The sequence below is a fragment of the Natrix helvetica genome (assembly GCF_964273705.1).
Source record: "Natrix helvetica genome assembly, chromosome: 2".
NCBI lineage: Eukaryota > Metazoa > Chordata > Lepidosauria > Squamata > Natricidae > Natrix > Natrix helvetica.
In genome coordinates, this window is record NC_138552.1 from 106,162,960 (window position 1) to 106,183,270 (window position 20,311).

At 41.8% G+C, this 20,311-nt stretch overlaps 2 protein-coding genes across 2 annotated transcripts in view; both read left to right on the forward strand.

The window, feature by feature from the left end:
* The window catches only part of NCBP1 (nuclear cap binding protein subunit 1), a 28,469-nt gene extending 26,855 nt beyond the window's left edge, over positions 1 to 1,614 (forward strand). The window contains exons 22-23 of the mRNA XM_081941685.1: positions 101 to 214; positions 1,191 to 1,614. Of these exons, the coding sequence (XP_081797811.1) occupies positions 101 to 214; positions 1,191 to 1,304 (228 nt within the window). The 3' untranslated portion in view covers positions 1,305 to 1,614. The remainder of the gene's footprint in view (positions 1 to 100; positions 215 to 1,190) is intronic.
* Positions 1,615 to 5,834: 4,220 nt separating this feature from the next.
* The window catches only part of LOC309386381 (nuclear cap-binding protein subunit 1-like), a 33,695-nt gene continuing 19,218 nt past the window's right edge, over positions 5,835 to 20,311 (forward strand). Inside the window, exons 1-12 of the mRNA XM_081941684.1 lie at positions 5,835 to 6,116; positions 9,414 to 9,499; positions 10,530 to 10,630; positions 11,615 to 11,771; positions 13,161 to 13,268; positions 16,589 to 16,710; positions 17,391 to 17,460; positions 17,739 to 17,954; positions 19,004 to 19,101; positions 19,316 to 19,379; positions 19,626 to 19,736; positions 19,859 to 19,923. Of these exons, the coding sequence (XP_081797810.1) occupies positions 6,083 to 6,116; positions 9,414 to 9,499; positions 10,530 to 10,630; positions 11,615 to 11,771; positions 13,161 to 13,268; positions 16,589 to 16,710; positions 17,391 to 17,460; positions 17,739 to 17,954; positions 19,004 to 19,101; positions 19,316 to 19,379; positions 19,626 to 19,736; positions 19,859 to 19,923 (1,232 nt within the window). The 5' untranslated portion in view covers positions 5,835 to 6,082. The remainder of the gene's footprint in view (positions 6,117 to 9,413; positions 9,500 to 10,529; positions 10,631 to 11,614; positions 11,772 to 13,160; positions 13,269 to 16,588; positions 16,711 to 17,390; positions 17,461 to 17,738; positions 17,955 to 19,003; positions 19,102 to 19,315; positions 19,380 to 19,625; positions 19,737 to 19,858; positions 19,924 to 20,311) is intronic.

Below are 20,311 nucleotides of genomic sequence, written 5' to 3' on the forward strand. Positions count from 1 at the left end.
TACTTAATTCAGAGAGTCTGTTTTCCATAAGTCTTCTCAAAAAAAGTTATTTGGTCTACGAATCTAATGCCAACAATTTCACTGTTTTTATTCCTTCCAGCGTTTTATTATGATCCTAACAGAGCATCTAGTACGATGTGAAGCAGGAGGGATTGATGTAATTACACCTTGGTACAAGAACTGTATAGAGAGACTGCAGCAAATCTTCCTACAGGTAAGTCTGATAGATACCAGAATTCATATGGTTATTAAAAGTGAGATTATCCTGATATAGCCTATCTCAGTTTGCATATTCAAATAGAGAAGCCAATGAATACCTTCCTGAGATCTATCAAATATTTTCCAGAGGATAATTATGTATCCATCTGGGTTTGCATAATTTGCATGTGCTAATTAAGTCATAGCACTTCCGAGATTGATACTGGGTACTTAAGATTTTTCCTTTCCCAAAACCATAATGATCTAAGCAGCCATGATTTCTGCCATTAAATTTTGGGCACAAATGTGATCACTGTTGTCTCTAAAGCCTTTAATTATCAGGACTGCCTTTTATTAAATATGCCTCCCAATCTTTGGTCTTTCATTGAAGATTCTAAGTAAGCAATTAAATAATAAGAATAAAATTCAAATCCTCTTATCTAAAATTAGATACATTGTCAATAGAGAATGGTGCTGACATAGTTATGGAAAATCCTTTCAAAAAAAGCTTGCCTGAAATCAAATTTGAATCTTTCTGATTTATTTGTAAAGGTTGTAACTGGAGACGAACTGTTGGAATTAAAAGTTTATGAATCTTATGATTTCTCTTTATTTTATACAGTACTTTTATTGATGGCTTTAATTGTCAAGTGCTCTGGAAATTGCACACTAATAGTTATAAAGGAAATAATATTTTACAATGACCATTAAAGCTTTCGTATCTATGTAAAACAGGTAGCATGATGAAAACTTCCTGCTCCTAATTTCATAATTAAGATTGTCCACCGCCTAGCAGTTCAAATCCTGATGCTGTTTCCAATTTTGTTGGCTTGAGTTGCACATAATATATAGTATAGCTGTAGATATCATAGGTATCAAAGAGGAGAAAATATTAATAAGAGAATATATTTTTTAAAACATATAATATTTTTATTTAAGATGCTACATCATTTCCAAGCTTAACCAAAATGCTTCTTTTTGTGTGTCTGTAGCATCATCAGATCATCCAACAGTATATGGTAACCTTGGAGAATCTTCTATTTACAGCAGAATTGGATCATCACATACTGGCTGTATTTCAGCAGTTCTGTGCCCTCCAGGCCTGAGTAATTTTTTTTTTTTTTGGCATAGGACTTAATTTCGTCTTGTTAAGTTTAAGATGGAATCTTTGATAAGAAAGGAAAAAAATCTAATCTGAAAATACATTAACTGTGCTGTCCTAGATAAACTACACAGTGCTTGAATAGGATGACTTGGGGCAGTAGGGACCTTATGCTAGTTATGATTGCTGGGTGATTGGGATGGAATAATGCGTGGATTTCTAATTTTGAAATGGTTTGAATGGCGACTCTGGCATAGCATCTGCTTTGTTCCCTCTTATTGTTTGTATAAAAATAAAAAAATAGATAAACATAATTGGCTCTTCGCTTGATTTTTTACATATGAACGAATTCTATGATAATGTAAAACAAATGTCAATACATATGAATTCAGATTAACTTTTCCTAATATTCCATATTTTAAAAAAATGTTTAAATGATCAGGTTTATAAAGCAGCCTAGACTTACATTGACCAAAGGGGACTTCACTGATTCTGTCCTTTTTGAGGTCAAATATATCAAGCATTCCACCTGGAATTGAACATCTAATTTATAGTGCTCATTCTATATTTTAGTTGAATTAAGCAATTAAGGTTATTAAAAACTATCCAGGCAAACAGCTGAAGTGGAGAAGGGGTTTCCTAATACAAAGAGGTTGGTGGCTCCAGCTAAACCTATCTCTAGATCATCATTTTGTGAGAAAAGCAGTTGTGACCACGAGGAGCCTCACTCAAGTCTGAATACAGAGGGAATAAACTGGTCTGCCAAGTTTTGCTTTATCAGCTTAACCATTGTTTGTACCTTAGTGCTTACTTGGGAATTTTATAAGTTTAGTCATTAATGAAGGCTGGCTTTGTTAATATTTTTGTCAGCTTCTTAACTTGAGACTGCAATATCACCCAGAGCTCCTCCTTAAGGGTCTATTCTCAACATTGGAAAACATCTGTAGTTTGGATTAAATTGGCTGGGCCCTTGATGCTCTCTGTTCTTGCTTTTCTTTTTGCAAATGTTTCATTCCCAAGTTAGGTGATACGATATGAATGTTCCCTGCCGAAGAGCTGTACCTCTAAGGAGAATAGGGCAGAAAGACTTCCAGCATCAAAGTAGGTTAAGTTGTATAGTCCTCGGTCCTGGTTTCCAGAGCTTTGATGGCGCTGGCCTTCCATTGCTACTACTGAATGCCAGGTTCACTTGTAATAAAGTTACCTCATTCACGTTCTGATTGTATATGAAGGGCTGACCTAGTTTGCATGCCTGATACCTGATTGGGCACTGAAAGGGAGACTCCTGTCTCAGAAATGTGCCCTGGGTTTCAAGCGTGTCATCAATCATGATTCCAGGACAGCAGCAAGAGGAGGCTGGCATTATTTGTCTCTAGTGCTTCCAGGACCCCTGTCCCTGGAATCATGGGGGTGTGAAACCCTTTTTGTGAGGTTGGGCTGTTGGGATCAGTGAGAACTGCTGCTCACTTAACCTGCCTGCAGTATAGCAGTGTCCCTGTCTGGGCTCCTGAACTCTGGAGTTGAAGCTCTCCAGCCTTAATAGTTCTGGATAACTCTACCTCTGGGCCTAAGGCAGTGTTGGCGAACCTTTTCCGCACCGAGTGCCAAAATGGGAGCATGCAGAGCACTGGAAACCAGAAGAACTGTTCCCCGGAAAGCTGAGCATGCGCACCGGTCACCTGGTCTTTCAGTTTCTGGTGTGCATGTGCAAAGATCAGCTGGCCACAGTTTCTCAGTGCACGCATGCACACCAGAGATCTGCTTTTCTGGTTTCTGGCATTCCTACGCGCATGAAGACCAGCACACCGGAACCTAGAGGAGCAACAGGCGACGGCTGGTGTACCTAAAGAGATAGCTCTGCGTGCCATAGGTTCACTGCCTAGGGTCTGAGGTAGTACCATGGCCACCATGGCAGCCAATACCGAGTCCAACTCAATCACAGCCTAACCCATGGGAGATGGGGTCACACAGTAGATCTGTTTGCCTCAGGGCATTTGTGCCTGGATTTGAGGGATATTCATATCAGTCTTTTGCCATGGGCAAATTACTCCTTTTGGCCCTAAAGTTCTCTATAGCAGCCTATTAGAAGGGCCAATTAGATCAGCCCACCCAAAGTGCCTCATGGAACCAGTGCAGTTTCATGTAATTTAGCAGATGTTTTCATTGCTGCTTTCAAGGAGGAAGCAATAGGGATGCTGGACCAAACTGTTCTTGCAGGTTTCTGTGCAGGCAGATCTTGTAGAGCTCTAAATATGAACAGACAGAAGCTGTTTAGAGTGTTGCTTGGGGAAGACAAAGAATGAAGTCAATCAAGCATTGATAAGAGCTTTTGTTAGGATGCATTTTCGTTTGATAAAGAGGCAGTGTTGAAATTCAATTTTTTTTACTACAGGTTCTGTGGGGATGGCTTGGTTGGCAGGGGAAGGATACTGCAAAATCCCCATTCCCTCCCCACTCCTGGGGGAAAGATATTGCAAAATCTCCATTCCCTCCCCACTCTGGGGCCAGCCAAAGGTGGTATTTGCCGGTTCTCCAAAATCCTCAAAATTTCCACTACCGGTTCTCCAGAACCTGTCAGAACCTGCTGAATTTCACCTCTGTAAGGAGGGGAACATTTGCAAATGTTTCATCACCATGCCAGATAATATAATACAAATAATCCCTGCCAAAGACTTGTACCTCAAGAAGAATTGGGCAGAAAGACTTCTAGCACCATAATCAGTTAAACTATACCTCTTTATACCAGGACCTGGTTTCTGGAGATTTGATGGTTCTGGGATGATTAGCAAGGTAATGCCAAGTCAACATATAATAAAGCTCACCTCGTCCGCATTCTGATTATGTATACAAGCACTTTCATTAGATGTACATTGTTTTGATGAGGGTAGCAAAGCATACTTACTTTTCCACTCTTATTAAATCAGGAGATAGTCCCAATGGCCCTGTTTCACCTGATCAGATCCCTCCTGGGTAAAGACGTCCTGAGGAGCTGGTTCTTGTAGGGCAACTTTGAGGAATATTCTCAGTGTTTGTCAGTTAAATTTGCTTGGCTTCTCTCAGAGTTGAACTCTGGCTAGGCAGATATTTGCAAGTGACCCAAGACACATTTGAGTTCTGTCATCTGGGAGGAATTTCAGATGGTTGATCCCGAGGAAGTGGACGGAGTCCTTGTGGCTGTGGACTCTTGGCCACCTGCATTCTGGACCTGTCAACTTTAAAACAAGGTGCATATCCTTTTCAAGAAGCCATTCTTGGACCCAACAGTCATTCCTAGCATATCTTCAGAGCATTAGCCCTCCCAGTAGCATTCTCCATGGCATGCACATGGTTCGGACTGAAATCTTGGAGCTTACAGGTTTATGGCTCTATTGAAACAGCATTATATCCTATAATATATATGTGGATGACATGAAAATTGGAAGGTGTTTTTGTAACCTACAAGCAACTGCAGATACATATGAATGTATCTATGCAATGATATATATGATTGTGTATTATAGAGTTAAATATATTTTTCAATAAATGCTTGATAAAATATTCTTTTTAAACTGATTTTAATGTAGTATTTTACTTCTGGATACTGCAAAAAAAAAATCACAAAGATGACCTCTGCCTATCACTGAAATATCTAGCATCTCAATAATTCGCACATCGTTTATGTATTTTAAATTACAAAGAAGATATTTCAACGTTTATATTCTACGCTTCTTCCAAATCAGAATTCACTGTCCAATGTACATTGAAGCAAGGCTCATAACTATCAGAAGAGTCCTTGTGATTCCCCATGGGAAAAAAATAATGAAATAACCTTACAGGATTTAGTCATTTCCCCATAATAAGAATCTCCCCATAATAAGGAATCTCAGAGCGATGCACCGGGAATTGAGCCACTGGGTTTTGTTCTCGTTTGAATTACTTCAACCGCAATAATACTCGGGCAAACAATAGATACAAACTCAGAGTAAACCGCTCCAAACTTGATTGCAGAAAATACGATCAGCAAGAGTGGTCAATGCCTGGAATGCTCTACTTGACTCCGTTGTTACATCCTCAAACCCCCAAAACTTTAATCTTAAACTGTCTATGGTGGACCTGACCCCATTCCTAAGAGGTCCGTGCATAAGCCCAGCATCGTGCCTAACATCCCTGTCCTAATGTTCCCTTTTATTTGTACCCATTTCTTATGTATATACTTATACCTGCTTATACTTATATGTTTATATGTTATATTCATGCTTATATTTGTTTTCTCATGCTTGACAAACCAAATAAAATAATAAAATAAAATAATAGCTCATCCCCTCGTTCTTTCTTTTCAAAACATCAGGAACCTGCGTTATCGGAGGAGCTCTGCTTCCAGCACCACCCTTCCACCCACCCAAGAAGCACAATAACAAAGATGCACGAAGCCTCCTGCCTGATAGACCGTCACTGAGCCTTGACTTGCCCCGGAACAGCTCCATTCTCATCCTGTCCCACTCGCAGAGCTCCTCTATGGTCTTTCCCCTCCCACCCACCAGAGCCCACCGGAAGGACCAGCCGCCGGGCCGGAAGGTAACGAAGAGCCGAGAGGAGTAGACACGCGTCTTTTGCCGCTCGTTCGCTCGCCTGCCCGCCTCTCTGTGTGTCCCTCGGCAGCGTCTGAGCCGGCGGCTTCCGGCGAGCGCCTCTCCGAGCATCGGTGGCTGCTTGTCATCTGTGCGTAGCACCGGTTGCCCCTTTCCGCCCCGAGAGAGAGAGAGAGAGAGAGACCTTCGGTCGGTCCGCCGAGAGAATCGAGCCATGTCGCGCAGGCGGCACCGGGACGAGAATGACGGTGAGAGCGGGCGGGAAGCGGAGGGTGAGATCGTCGCCAGGCCGCCTTCACCACCTCCACCCTTGCGCCTCCTCGTTAGAGATGCCGGAGCTCTTTGGATGGGCGTTTTTTTTAAATCAGATCCCGATTTCTCTCCCGGGTGATGGGGAGAATCGACTGAAAACATTCGTTTCAGGTTGACTAGCCAGCACTAAATATATTTGCAGGGGGCATCTGTAGATTAAGCCTAATAGTGTAGCCACGGCGCCCCCACCCCTGTTCCAGGTCTTTTGTCTTCTGCTGAAAGTTGAGCTGTGCCTTGTAGTTACAGAGTTTGACAGGTTCCCAACCTGTAACAAGGTTTAAAATTGACATTTTTTTACATGATCTTGCGCACATGCAGGAATTTTGTACGGTTCTTCGCAATCAGTCCGGATCTGTTTAGAGAGTGGTTTGCAACCTTTTTTTGGCCATGCCCCACCTAAGCATCTCTAAAATCCTGGTGCCCTGTGACATATAATTCTTACTTTACTCAAAAAGTGAATTCTACTCACACAGATGAATCCTAAAAAGCCATTAACTTGGTTTAAACAAGGTTCAAATTGCCCCCATTAAAAATCAAATTGCCCCCCCTGTGGGGCGTGGGCCCCACGGTGGAAACCACTGATTTAGATGAATGGGAAGAAAGAACACATTTTTCTGAAAGACGCTTCGCCTTTGATAGATGATGTACATTGTTATATATTGTTCTAACAAAACACTTTTAGCATCGCAGGTGTAACTGTCCACAGTTTAATTTTGCCTATTTTAAAAACTCTGAACACAGTGACACTCTTTCTAGGTTTGAGAATTGAAGAAGGAAATAACTTTGAGCATGTGTCTATGTAAAACAGGCTCTGTTTTAGGCCCAGTACTCTTCAACATCTTCATCAATGATTTGGATGAGGGAATAAATGGGGAACTCATCAAATTTGCAGATGACACCCAGCTGGCAGGAATAGCCAACACTCCAGAAGATAGGCTTAAGATACAGAAGGATCTTGACAAACTTGAACATTGGGCACTATCTAATAAAATGAAATTCAATGGTGAAAAGAGTAAGGTTCTACATTTAGGCAACAAAAACGGAATGCACAGGTACAGTATAGATGGTGCCTTGCTCAGTAGTAGTAACTGTGAAAGGGATCTTGGAGTCCTAGTGGAAAACCATTTAAATATGAGCCAGCAGTGTGCAGCAGCTGCCAAAAAAGCCAACACAGTTCTAGGCTGCATCAACAGAGGGATAGAATCAAGATCACGTGAAGTGTTAATACCACTTTATAATGCCTTGGTAAGGCCACACTTGGAATACTGCATTCAGTTCTGGTCGCCATGATGTAAAAAAGATGTGGAGACTCTAGAAAGAGTGCAGAGAAGAGCAACAAAGATGATTAGGGGACTGGAGACTAAAACATATGAAGAACGGTTGCAGGAACTAGGTATGTCTAGCTTAAGAGAAAGAAGGACTAGGGGAGACATGATAGCAGTGTTCCAATATCTCATGGGTTGCCACAAAGAAGAGGGAGTCAAGCTATTCTCCAAGGCACCTGAGGACAGAACAAGAAGCAATGGGTGGAAACTAATCAAGGAGAGAAGCAACTTAGAACTGAGGAGAAACTTCCTGACAGTGAGAATAATTAATCAGTGGAACAGCTTGCCTCCAGAAGTTGTGAATGCCCCAACACTGGAAGTCTTTAAGAAGATGTTGGATAGCCATTTGTCTGGAACGGTATAGGGTTTCCTGCCTAGGCAGGGGGTTGGACTAGAAGACCTCCAAGGTCCCTTCCAACTCTACTATTGTATTGTATTGTATATGTATTTGGGCATTTGGAGTTTCATACAGTGGGCTCTCCCCAGCATTTGAACTGTGATTTCACATTTCCTTCTCTACAATTGGTTTTCTGGCATTGGTTGGGAAGAGGGGAAACTTCCACTTCTCAGGGACGTTGTAGCATTATATCTGAATTAAATTTTATTCTCAGGTAAATTTTATTGTCAGTGATCAACCTGTGGTTAGCAATCTGCCCCCTCCGCATACATACAACCTGATATAGAAACAAATTGCAGGACTGGAAAAAGAATGAAATTATTCCTGTAATGGTGAAGCTCAGCTTTTTGTTTTGTTCAGCTTTTTTGTTGATGTGCTGGCACAGCTGATTTTTTTTAAAAAACAACAACCAAAAGGAGCTGAGTAAAAGAGTTGGTTTATCATCCCCCATTTAATGGTTGAGATTCAGGTGGGCCTCCGTATACTTGCAGCATAAATGTATCCCCGACACCTTCCTCCTCTTTTTCCCCTGAGGGGAAACCCTGAGGGGAAACAACAACCCTGAGGGGTGAATTGGGCTGATAGAGAGTGACTGGCCCAAAGTCACTCAGCTGGCTTTCATGGCCAAGGCAGGAGATGAAGTCACTGTCTTTATTGCTCTTTGGAAGCTATGTTACATTATAGCCCTTGAGCAGACGAGTCTTTTCCCCTATTGATTCTATGTAACCAAGAAGAAAAAAATATAGAAATATTTATAAATCTTTATAAATCTGTATAGTTCTTTTCTTTTTATATTAGGAAAAGTGAAGCAGAGATATTGGTCTATTGATTATCTGTGAACTCTTGGTCAGTGAACACCAGACCAGTGTAAAGAGATGAACGTTCATACAGACATCTTTTTAATTTCTGCCACTGGATTCTGCCCAAGTAACAACATTAGATTATAAAACGGACATAAGATGTATTGGTTTTGTCTTTGGTATATTTCTTCGTAAAATTTTGATTCTGCTTCGGCCCAGTCCAGAAACTGAGCTCCCATTTCAGATATGTGGGAAGAGAAGCGAAGATCATGATCGGCATCTTTTTACTTTCTGCCACCGGATTCAGCCAAAATAATAATATGCCTTGTGCTTTTATTTTTTTAACCTTTCTAACCTCTTTAATTGAGGGGATTGTGGTTTAGTCTCTTAGGTCATCATAAAAAAAAGAAGACGAAGGGGGCCCTTGTCTTCAAAAGGATGAAAGGGAAGGATGGTTACAATCAACTTATTTTAGCCACGTTCGAAATAAACAGAATGTGAGGGGGAATTTTGTTATGAGTAAATAGATATTTTTTCTAAAATCAATATCATAAAATGTCAGTGCAGTATTTTATGGTATTTTCCCGGAATGAGTGGTGAAAATGTACATATAGATGTCACGTTTTTGATATTTAATATTACAATTCCACAATGTCTCCAACCATATTGGATTTTTATTTTGGCATCTGATGTTTTGTCTCTCTAAAATAGAACAACAGCACAAGAGAAGAAGAACATCTGAAACAGAAGAAGTTGCAGAGATGTTGGAAGACTTAATAAGCACATTGGGAGAAGAGGTAAAATGACTAGCAGCTTCATTTTGAGATCTTTCAGGTTTCCCTGTCTGAGAATAACATAAACACTCAAATACAAATGAGGTATCACAAATATATATATATATATATATATATATATATATATATATATATATATATATATATATATATATATATATATATATATATATATATATATATATATATATATATATATATATATATATATATATATATATATATATGGGATAAAGTTGCTGTGTACTGTGTCATTTTTGGTATTTTTTAAAAAGGAGTTTTCTCCTTTAGATACGATCGAGAGAGTACCTGCCTTAATAATTTCAAGAACCATAAACAAATACTACTTAGCAGTTATGTGGAATGTTTGCACCATCATCCTATAATGGGACCTTAACATTTTACATGGTCAATTATAAGTGGAACCTGCAATAAACTATTACACTATGTTTAAGTTTCTAATAATATTGTGCTAACCAACTTTCCATGCAGGGTTTCAGCATACCATTCCACTTACTTAATAGTAAGAAATGTTTTATGACTGCTGATCTGATCAAGTCATCCTCATTGATTTGATTGAAAACTCTCAAAAGATCAGGATTATGGATTTTTATTATTCAGTGGCCTTGTTTACTTGCAATCCTGTCACTGCTGACCCTATCTGAACCCCTGCTTAGTCTCCCTTTATCTAAGTAAAGACTAAATTATCATGAAGGTTTGTTTCATTGAGGAAATAAAACCAGTTTGCAGATGAGGCTGTTATTGAACAGTGTTGTAGGATGATCAAGAAAATACATTTATTTTTAATTTTCTTACATTTCCCTTTGTGTGTGTGTGTGTGTGTGTGTGTTTCAATAACGCAATTAGGTAAGGAGGGAAAGAGAATAGCAGTAGAGTATCCTTTCATTGATAGCTTTTGGAGCTACTGTAGCTGACATACTGAAAGGACATTTTAATGAGAAGTGTCTTTGTAACATATATATATATATATATAACAATAAGATAATGACTTTCTAATATCTTATCCCCTCAGAGTTCTTCTCCTTTGGAAAGTAACGTAGATAATGTGACTAAGGTGTTGGAGGCACATCTGCCAAACTTCAAAAGCAAAATACTGAGACTCCTTTGTACAGTGTATGTATGCAAAAGATTTATGGATCTAGGTGATGATGCATTAATTGTCAAGTGCAGGAAATCAAGAGTCCAGGCAGTTCAACAGAATATAAGTTTATTATATACTAAAGCTCCCCAAGAAAATCTGAAGTACTAATGGTCAAAGCCAATAGGTGGTAGATAAGAGTCAAAAGAATTCAAGATGGGCTGGAGATAGATCTCTTATGGGCGAGAAGGCCCTCGAGACTGATGACGCATTTGACCCCTCCCTCAGTCTCAGCCTGGTCATCTCCTACATTAGCTATAGTAAAAGCTTTTAAGTAATTACTTTGTAAAAGGTTTCTTTTCAAAGTTCTTTGTTGAATATATTGTATGGCTACATATTTTTCCCATTTAAAGAATGGGAAACCTGGAGACAATACGGGATGATTAGCAAGGTAATTAATTAGGAGAGTGGAGAGGAGGGCAGTGTCAAAATAGGTCTCTCTTGCTGCTTGTTCAGGCTTGGTAACTGCAGTTTAACCTGCTTTCTGTAGCTGTGTGTTGAGAGGCTTATTCGCAAGTGCCAGCTTCCTCTGGAATTTTCATAAGAGCTCAAAGAAAGAATTAGGTTTTTCCCCTAGCTGTTGCTCATCAGACCTTCTCCTTTCAACTTTTCAAAGCACATACTGACACCTGAATCTGAAGCAATGTAAACGCTATGATCGAAACATTGGAAGATACATTGTTACGTACACAGCAGAATGCTTCCCATAATGATAACATTTCTGTGTGATTTCCCACTGGGATTTGCAGTACCTAAAACAGTTAAATGAAGACTGAAATGACTCTCATGTTATCTTTTTTCCAATATATAGTAGACTTCTTGTCAAAGAAGACACTGCTTTTCAAAATTTAGGCATTCTAGGTCATTTGAAAATCACACATGGGGTAATGAGATGACGCATTTGATTTGAATTAATAAGTGATGCTGTTTTTTCTCTACTTTATGAAAAAAAAAATCAGTGCACGTGTGCTACCACAAAGGATGACCCTTTACACAACTCTTGTTGGCTTGCTGAATGCCGGGAACTACAATTTTGGTGGAGAGTTTGTAGAAGCCATGATACGTCAGCTGAAAGAATGTTTGAAAGTCAACCTGTACAATGAAGCTGTCTATTTAGTAAGTTGTTTTCATACTTTAGAGACTTCACTTGGTTTGATTTTCAGTGTAATTTGAAGAGCTCACATTTTGCCTCACAGATTGTGACGATTAAAAAATGTAATTCCGTGTGATCATTTCATACCGCCATCCAAGCCTTTTCACCGGCTTATTTCTTCTGACTTTGTCATAATTGCTCTGCAGTGTGAGTGGTGGGTCAGGTTTTGTGATCTAAATTTGATGGCAATCGCAATAGCATTTAGGTTTGTATACTGCCCCATATCAATTACAGCACCCTGAGTGATTTACAATGTAAGATTATTTGCATACTGCAATCTGGTTCCTCATTTTATCGACCTCAGAAGTCTGGAAGATGGTCAACCTTGAGCCCCATCAGGATCGAACTCCAGGCTGATGGCAGAGTGCTGCAGTCCAGTACTTTAACCGCTGCGCCATCATAGCTTCTAATAAACGAGGTTTTAAGCAGTTTATATCGGCCCTGGGATTCCTGTTACCCTCGTAAAAACTGCTGAAGCAGATGCATCCTAGGCTTCTGCAGGGTGTCAGTCCTGGAATCTATCTTTTTCATTGGAGCTTCAGGGCTGCCACATTTAGTGCCGGGGAAAATGGGAAGGGGGATCTCAAGGAGCCGGTGGAGGATTAGCCATAACAACATGCCCAACCCTCTGGAACGACCTTCCCCCCAATATTAGAACTACCGTTGATCTCCGCTCCTTCCGCAAGAAACTCAAGACCCACCTGTTCCGACTAGCCAGCCTGGCCCAATTGTAATCATAAGTAACATCTATTACTGACCTTCCTGGATGGCTTTTTAAATTTTAAATTTTGGGGTTTTAATTGGTTTTAGATTGTTTTTAACTATTAATTAGTTTGGGCTAATATACAGACTGTATGTTTACGTTGTTTGTCTGGGTTTTCGTGTTGTGCTTTGTTGCTTTTATATATGTGATGTCTGTACACCGCCCCGAGTCCCTGCGGGGAGAGGGGGCGGTTTATAAATTTAATAAACTCAAACTCAAATTCAAACATTCTTTTCTACGGGAGTCAAGGACACTCATCCTGCATCTGGATGGGAGTGACTGGGGTCCGTCTCCAGTTGGGACATTGAAATGATTGGACATGTGATGGACCTGTGGGTGCAGGGGATGGATCTTTGACTTTCTTTTGGGTGGAGAAAACCGGGAACTCTCAGATTCGGGTTTTCCCAGGTGTGCCAATATGACATCTGTAATAAAATGGAACTTTGAGGAATCGCTAGCCGTCTTTGGTTGGGGGAGTTACTTGGAACCCTGACACATGGATCTTGCCTGGCCTTATGAGATCTCTTGCTGATCCATGCTTTGAAGAAACACATGATTGAGAGATATCTGAATGCTCTCTTTTCTGTAGGTGCGCTTTCTTTCTGATCTTGTGAATTGTCACGTAATAGCTGCACCCTCAATGGTAGCCATGTTCGAGAATTTCGTTGGTGTGACGCAAGAGGAGGATGTTCCTCAGGTAAACAACAATACATTTGTTTCGTAGATAGAGAAACAAATTGCTGAAGTTTGTTACTTGATTGTTTTATTTTGAGTGTGTTGTATTTGTAAATGTGATTAGCCTCTCCTCAACTAGTATTCTAACAAAAGCCTAAACAGTTAGCTATAAGATTTGGCTAGATGCCCTCTGGTGCCCTTGTCACAGTCTCTTGTAGTTTTCAGATGGAACATAAGTACAGCAAAACAAGCTGGTATCTAAATAATGATTTAGATGGGTAAACGAGGCCCTTACCGTTATATCCTATCTCAAGTTGCAAGTCTACAGTCCAAAAGATCCAGTGTCGCTCCTTAAACATTTCTAAAACCTAAATTTGTAGAAAATATGCCAATTGTTGTTGATGATTTACAGACGTTTACCAGACCCTGGCTGATTTCATTTACACCAGAGAGTAAGTGTACATCTTAAATGCAATCAAAAGGAGCATGTGAAATAGCTCCTTGGAGAGAAAATGTAAATAATAGAGCATCAACACAACATAAGTAACATTTTCCTGTTATCATAGAGACAGCAGCCATACTGGGTACGCTCCGTCCATTAACCAATCGGACTGAATCTACACTTATGATGTCATCGGGCCCTTGTGGCTCCTCCCCAGTTTCAGACTCAGTCCAACCTGGACTGGCTGTGAGAATTGATCTCGCCTCCAAATTATATCTTTAATTGGTGAATTTTTCCAAAACATTTTTGTTGTTCCTTTAAATTGGTTCCTTAAATAATCCTTTATTCTACAAATTGGAGGGAAATTCGAAACTGATCTCTGGCTGCCTCTCTTCAGCCGTCTGATTGCCTGCGGCCATGAGTTCGCTCAAGAAACCTGCCTTGCAATCAGATTGGCCAGCTCACGAGCTACGGCTCCAGAGCTGTTTCCCCATGGCGCTCCTTGATTCTGGGCACTCGGAGGGACGCATGACTGGCCGTTTCGCATGCAGCGGTTCTAGGCGAGTCCTGTGGCCATTCTGCAGATTGCCTGGCCACACTTAGTATCGGTGGCCATTTTGCGGCTCAGAAAAGCCTGCGAAGATAGCTGTGGCCATTTTGAGGCTCGGAAAAGCCTCAGAGGAAAAAAAGTCGGCCATTTTGGACGCTTTAAAAAAGGCGCGAACTCTACAGCAGCCGTTTGGAGTGCCCAGCAATGCGGGATCACCCAGGTGGACCGGATCAGGAATGCCTGGCCAGCAAACGGGTGAGACCGTTGCCTATCTTATTGAGGTGTTGATTTATGTTTGGGGAAATGGCTGATCCAGCTATGGATACGAATGCAGGATTAGAGGAGGCAGGGCCAGCAGGGGCAAAGAGCAGCAGGAAGAGGCAAGCCAAAGAGGCCCCTTCCTCAGGAGTAAACCCCAAGGTCTCTAAAGCGACTACCAGGGAAGAAGAGCGCAGGCAGAAGGCCCTTGAGAAAGAATTTCAGAGGGCCCAAAAACAACATCATATTCTAACTGCTAGCCCTCCCTCTCTCCCTCCGAGGATCACCAAGTGGCATCCCCAGCTCCACCTGTCTTGCCTCCCATGGGCCCTGACACCCCACCCCACCCGGCCTATTCAGAAGGGGAATTGTCTTCTTCAGAGTCCTCGTCTTCGATGGAACCTGACAACAGAGGCAAATTCTTTGATGTCCCTCTCAATAGGGAGTGCATCTTTGAACAGGCTTCCCTCCTGGTTACACATGGCTCTGGACCCCCCACACACCCTAACCCTAACCCATGGTGGAAAAAGAGGTGATCCCTGTTCCCAAGATATTCCTGAACATCATCCAGAAGCAGTGGGAGTCTCCAGGCATGAGCCCACAGCCGACCAACTTGACAAACATCTTTACAACGTTGCACCAGACCTCACCAAGTTCTTAGAGACTCCCCCAGTGGAGGTACCGGTTGCAGCCCTGTCTTCACCTACTGTGGTCTCTGGAGCCTCTGAGGAGGTTCTCAAGCCTGAGGAGAAAAGGTCAGATCAAACCTTAGTCAAAAACTATCAGGCTGGGGCCTGGGCTGTTAGGACCTCTATGGCCACTTCCTTTTTTTCCAGGGCGGCCTAGGTTTGGGTTGAACAGCTTCAGGAGCTCATTGCTCCTACTGACACTAGATCACATAGGGATCTCAACAAGATCTCAACAATGACTATCTGGACTGTGGTCCCTAGAAGAGAGCCAAAACAACATAAATTGGCTAGAATTGAGGGAGTGCAGGGGGCACACTCTTGACATATGTCGTGCCCTCAAGATCTACATCGACCGCACCGTCTTGTTCCGCCACTCGGAAGCTCTCTTCATCTCCTTTCTCCAGGCCTCCTTGGGTACCAAGGCTTCATCGTCTAGTCTGGGGCGCTGGATTAGAGCCTGTATTAAACTGTCTTATGAACACTACAGCTCACTCTACACGCAGCGCTGCGACATCTATGGCTTGGTCCACTCAAGCCACCTTGGAAGGAGTCTGCTGGGCGGCCACCTGGGCGTCTCCCACAGTCTTCATATGTCATTACAAGTTGGACAGGTGCTACAACAAGTGCTTGTGCCCTAACGGACCTTTTTTACAATTTTCCACCCTAGTGGACAGCCCAGGCTTTGGTACCTCCCAGTCTGGCTACTGTCTCTACGATAACAGGAAAATGGGCGTTGGTTCTTACCTGATATGCTCATTTTCTGGTAGAGTAGAGACGGCAGCCAGCCCCGCCCTGGTATGGGTCACGCAAGGGAATTCCTTATGCGGAGGAGAGAGATACAGTGACTATAGTCTTTCACTTTTTGCTCGCAATTCTCGCTTGAGTCTACAGCAGTGTTTCTCAAACTTGGCGACTTTAAGTCCTGTGGACTTCAACTCCTAGAATTCCCTAGCCAGCTACACTGGTCTACAGTTTTCCTTCATCTGAAACTGGGGAGGAGCCACAAGGGCTCGATGACATCATAAGTGTAGACTCAGTCCGATTGGTTAATGGACGGAGCATATCCAGTTTGGCTGCTGTCTCTACTCTACCAGAAAATGAGCGTATCAGGTAAGGACCAACTCCCATTTTGGCTTTTTTGTCATATATTTTTTTCATTAGTTTGTGCAGATTTAGTAAGTACTCTCCTTTGTTTTGGAAGTATCAAAATCAACCATTCATGCACACAAATGAACCTGGCTGGGCCCTTGAAAGTTTGCACCTGAAGCATTGTAACGTAGAGTTAGAGTTGTGGAATCAAAACAGTCCTTCCTGTGAGACGCCATTGTTTGACCTGATTTAGCTTTTATGGCAAGAACCAAAACTATTTTCTGAATGCTATTGTCCATATTTTGACTTAATAGGTTCGATGTGACTGGTATGTGTATGCATTTCTGTCATCTTTACCTTGGGTGGGAAAGGAACTCTATGAGAAAAAGGATACTGAAATGGAGCACATCTTGTCTACTGTTGAAAACTATCTGAAGTAAGAAAATGAGAAAAAAAATGTTACTTTGCATCGTTAAATCTTAATAGAGCATGAACATAGAACATGCAGACATCATAAATTTGCAGAAAAGCATGGACTGTTAAATGTAGAGGTAATAAATAACTTCAGGCTTTTAGGCTTAAACCAAGTTAATTTTGTTCCTTTTTTCCATCATCACCACCTGACATTATAGCATTGAAAGACTTAACAACATTCTTAGTATGGACAGAGATGCTGCAGAAGAATAATGATAAAAGTCCCCAAATTTGGTTGAAAGGCACATGCTCATAATTGTTTTACACTGACTCTGAAGACAGGATTAGAATAAACGAGTGCAAATTCCTGGAAAGCAGTAGGCAAGCTTGGTGTTTAAAAAGGGATCTGAAATGATTACGGGGCAGATGAGAGAATGTTCTCAAGACTTGGGCTGGATGATTCTAGAAACTTTTTCTACATGGTAGCTGAGCCAATTGTTCCCACAAACTAAGGTAGTTAAGAATCAGGTGATTGAAAGGACATAACTTTACAGCCAAATGTTTACTTTCTCCCAAAGCCTCCTGCCAATTGAGATGTACTATCTGGTTTGACTAAAGTACTGTTTCTTTCAGAGTCTTTCTGAATTGAAATGCAAACCAATTATCAGTAGACTTAAAATGTTTATGTTCTTTTTATGGCAGACGGCGTCAGAAGACTCATGTGTCCATGCTTCAAGTTTGGTCTGTTGATAAACCACATCCCCAAGAAGAGGTGACTATGTTTAGGGTTTTGAATTCCTGTACTCGCGTCCATCTGAAGAAACATTAGGGCAAATACGCAATGCCAGTTTTGGCTGCATGAAGTTAACACTGTTCTAATGAAAAAGACTTCCCGGTGGCTTTTCGTGGCTTTTCTTTATTCGGAATTTCCCCTCCTGAAATGGTTCCTAAGAAAATTGGGTCGGGTGGTTTCCTATAGCACGGAAATCAGCCTGGGTTTGGAATCGTCCTTGAATTCCGAATACGAAAATATCTGATGTTGTCTTCCAGTACTTAGATTGCCTTTGGGCTCAGATTCAGAAAATGAAGAAGGACCACTGGCAAGAGAGGCACATCCCAAGGCCATACCTGGCGTTTGACAGCGTGCTCTGTGAAGCACTGCAGCACAACCTGCCTCCTTTTACGCCCCCACCCCACACGGCAGATTCCGTTTACCCGATGCCAAGGGTCACCTTCCGAATGTTTGACTACACTGACGATCCTGAAGTAAGTTGTGGGGCAACATCCTTGTAATGCGTTGTCTGTTGGGAAGTGAAATGTTTTCGTCTTTGGTAGGTTCCACATAATATGCCCCTTTGCCTTCTGATCTTTCGGCTTGGGTCGTTACTTGGCCTGAAAATTGTTGTGAATTTGCTTCACATTCTGTAGCAGGGTTAATATAGTTCAGGGTTTGCTTTGTCTGTCTAATAGCTCCATCTGCCCTGTGCACCACTGCTATTTTTTTTTCCAGAGCCAAAAAAGCTGCTTCTAAAAGAAAACATTTCTGGGGCAGCTGAACTTTGTTCTGAAATCTATGTTATAAACCAGCGATGGTGAACCTTTTTTGGCTCGCGGGCCATAAGTGGGGGGAGCGCAGGGGGGAGGTCGGGTGCAGGCGTGCCGTACTCATAATGCAATGCGCGACCCCCCCCCGTGCACATGCGCACACTACAGGTACAACCCCCCCATTTTTTGCATGCTTTTTTATGCCCTCCCCAGGCTCCAGAGGCTTTAGAGGAGCCTGGGGAGGGCGAAAACAGCCTCCTCCACCCCTCCGGAAGCCCTCCGGAGGCTTCAGGGACCTTCAGGACGCTTCCCTGAAGCCTCCGGAGCAGTCAAAATGAACCTCCGAGCAAACTGGAAGTCCATTCCGAACTTCCAGTTTGCCAGTAGGGCTGGTTTTTTGCACTCATGAAGCCTCTGGAGAGCTTCCGGGGGGGCGGGGGAGGCTCTTTTCCCCCTCCCCAGGCTCCTATAAAGTCTCTGGAGCCCGGGAAGGGTGAAAAATGGCTTTAAAAAAGGGTGAACTCAGCTGGCCAGCGCATGCATGTACGCTGGTCAGCTGACAGGGCAGTGCCTCGCGTGCCCTGACAAATGGCTCCGTGTGCCACCTGTGGCACACATACCATAGGTTCGCCATCACTTTTATAAACATTAAATACCTACAAACCACTCTATTAAAACTGTTGGGAAATGCTATGATGCCAGAGATGTAATTCCATTTTTGGGATGAAGATGGAGTTTTGGACTGTAATCTCTGTTGCTTGTTTTGTCAGGGTCCAATTATGCCCGGGAGCCACTCTGTTGAAAGATTTGTGATCGAAGAAAACCTCCACTGCATCATCAGTTCCTTTTGGAAAGAGAGAATGACATGGTAGGGATATATCAATTTCTATGTCAATCTATCCAAAGATTGCATGGTGATAGAGCCTTGGGCAGCTACTTCCAAGACTTGCTCTCAGCAGGGAAAGAGGCTTTTTGAAGGAACGGATCCTGGCACATATCACAAGAAATATGGGTGGGTGGGTGGGTTTGCACTTCCCGCATGCCCTTTTAATTCTAAATCACAGGCCTTTCTTTTTCTGCAGTGCTGTCCAGTTAACAAGCTATCCAGGAAACCACAAGATCCCTCTGAATTACCACATTGTTGAGGTAAGCGCTGCATTTATCGTGTCATCTTTCCTTTTTTAGTGCCAGGGATCTTCCTCTCTGCTAATACCGTAGTTCTTCATCTCAGAATGGAGCTAATGACCCATTTTGAATTTGAACCATTTTTGGTATACCTCTGTGGGACTGGGATCGGCCATTTTAACACTGGAATTTCCTGACAATGAAATATTTTGTGCTCCTCTGCTTTTGCAAATATTCTTCATCATATTGCTTTCATATTTTCCCCAGGTGATGTTTGCTGAGTTGTTTCAGCTTCCTGTTCCGCCTCACCTGGAAATCATGTACACAACGCTTTTTATTGAACTCTGTAAACTTCAGCCTGGATCCTTACCTCAAGTTGTATCTTTTCCTCCAAAAGTCTCTTGTAACAGTTAATACCTTTTGATAATGGTCTGTTTTCAACCATGTTGCAATTAAACACTATAACATAAACAATTTAAACCTTAACTAAAAAATGACAGCTTGCACAAGCTACGGAAATGCTGTACATGCGCTTAGATACAATGAATACCATCTGCATAGATCGGTGAGTAAAGACATTCTCATCTAAATTTTCAGAGGACTTAGTGACTTGAGAAGTTTCCACACAACAGAATCTATGATGGTTATAAATAGACTTGCTTTTACATGCCTTCATATTTTAGGTCACTCCTCTCATTTAATTAGTATAGGAATAAATGATTTCTTGTGTTAGACCTTTCTAGATCTTTCTTACATGGCATTCATAATCAACCAGTGAGTGCTGACTGCAGTGTTAGATTGTTAATTAAAAAAAATATGATTTTCATATTAAAATCTAAAAGAGAGCTGCTCAATTACAGGTAGTCCTCAATTTACGGCCACAACTGAGCCCAAAATTTCTGTTGTTAAGCGAGACATTTGTTAAGTGAGTTTCCCCCATTTTACTACATTTC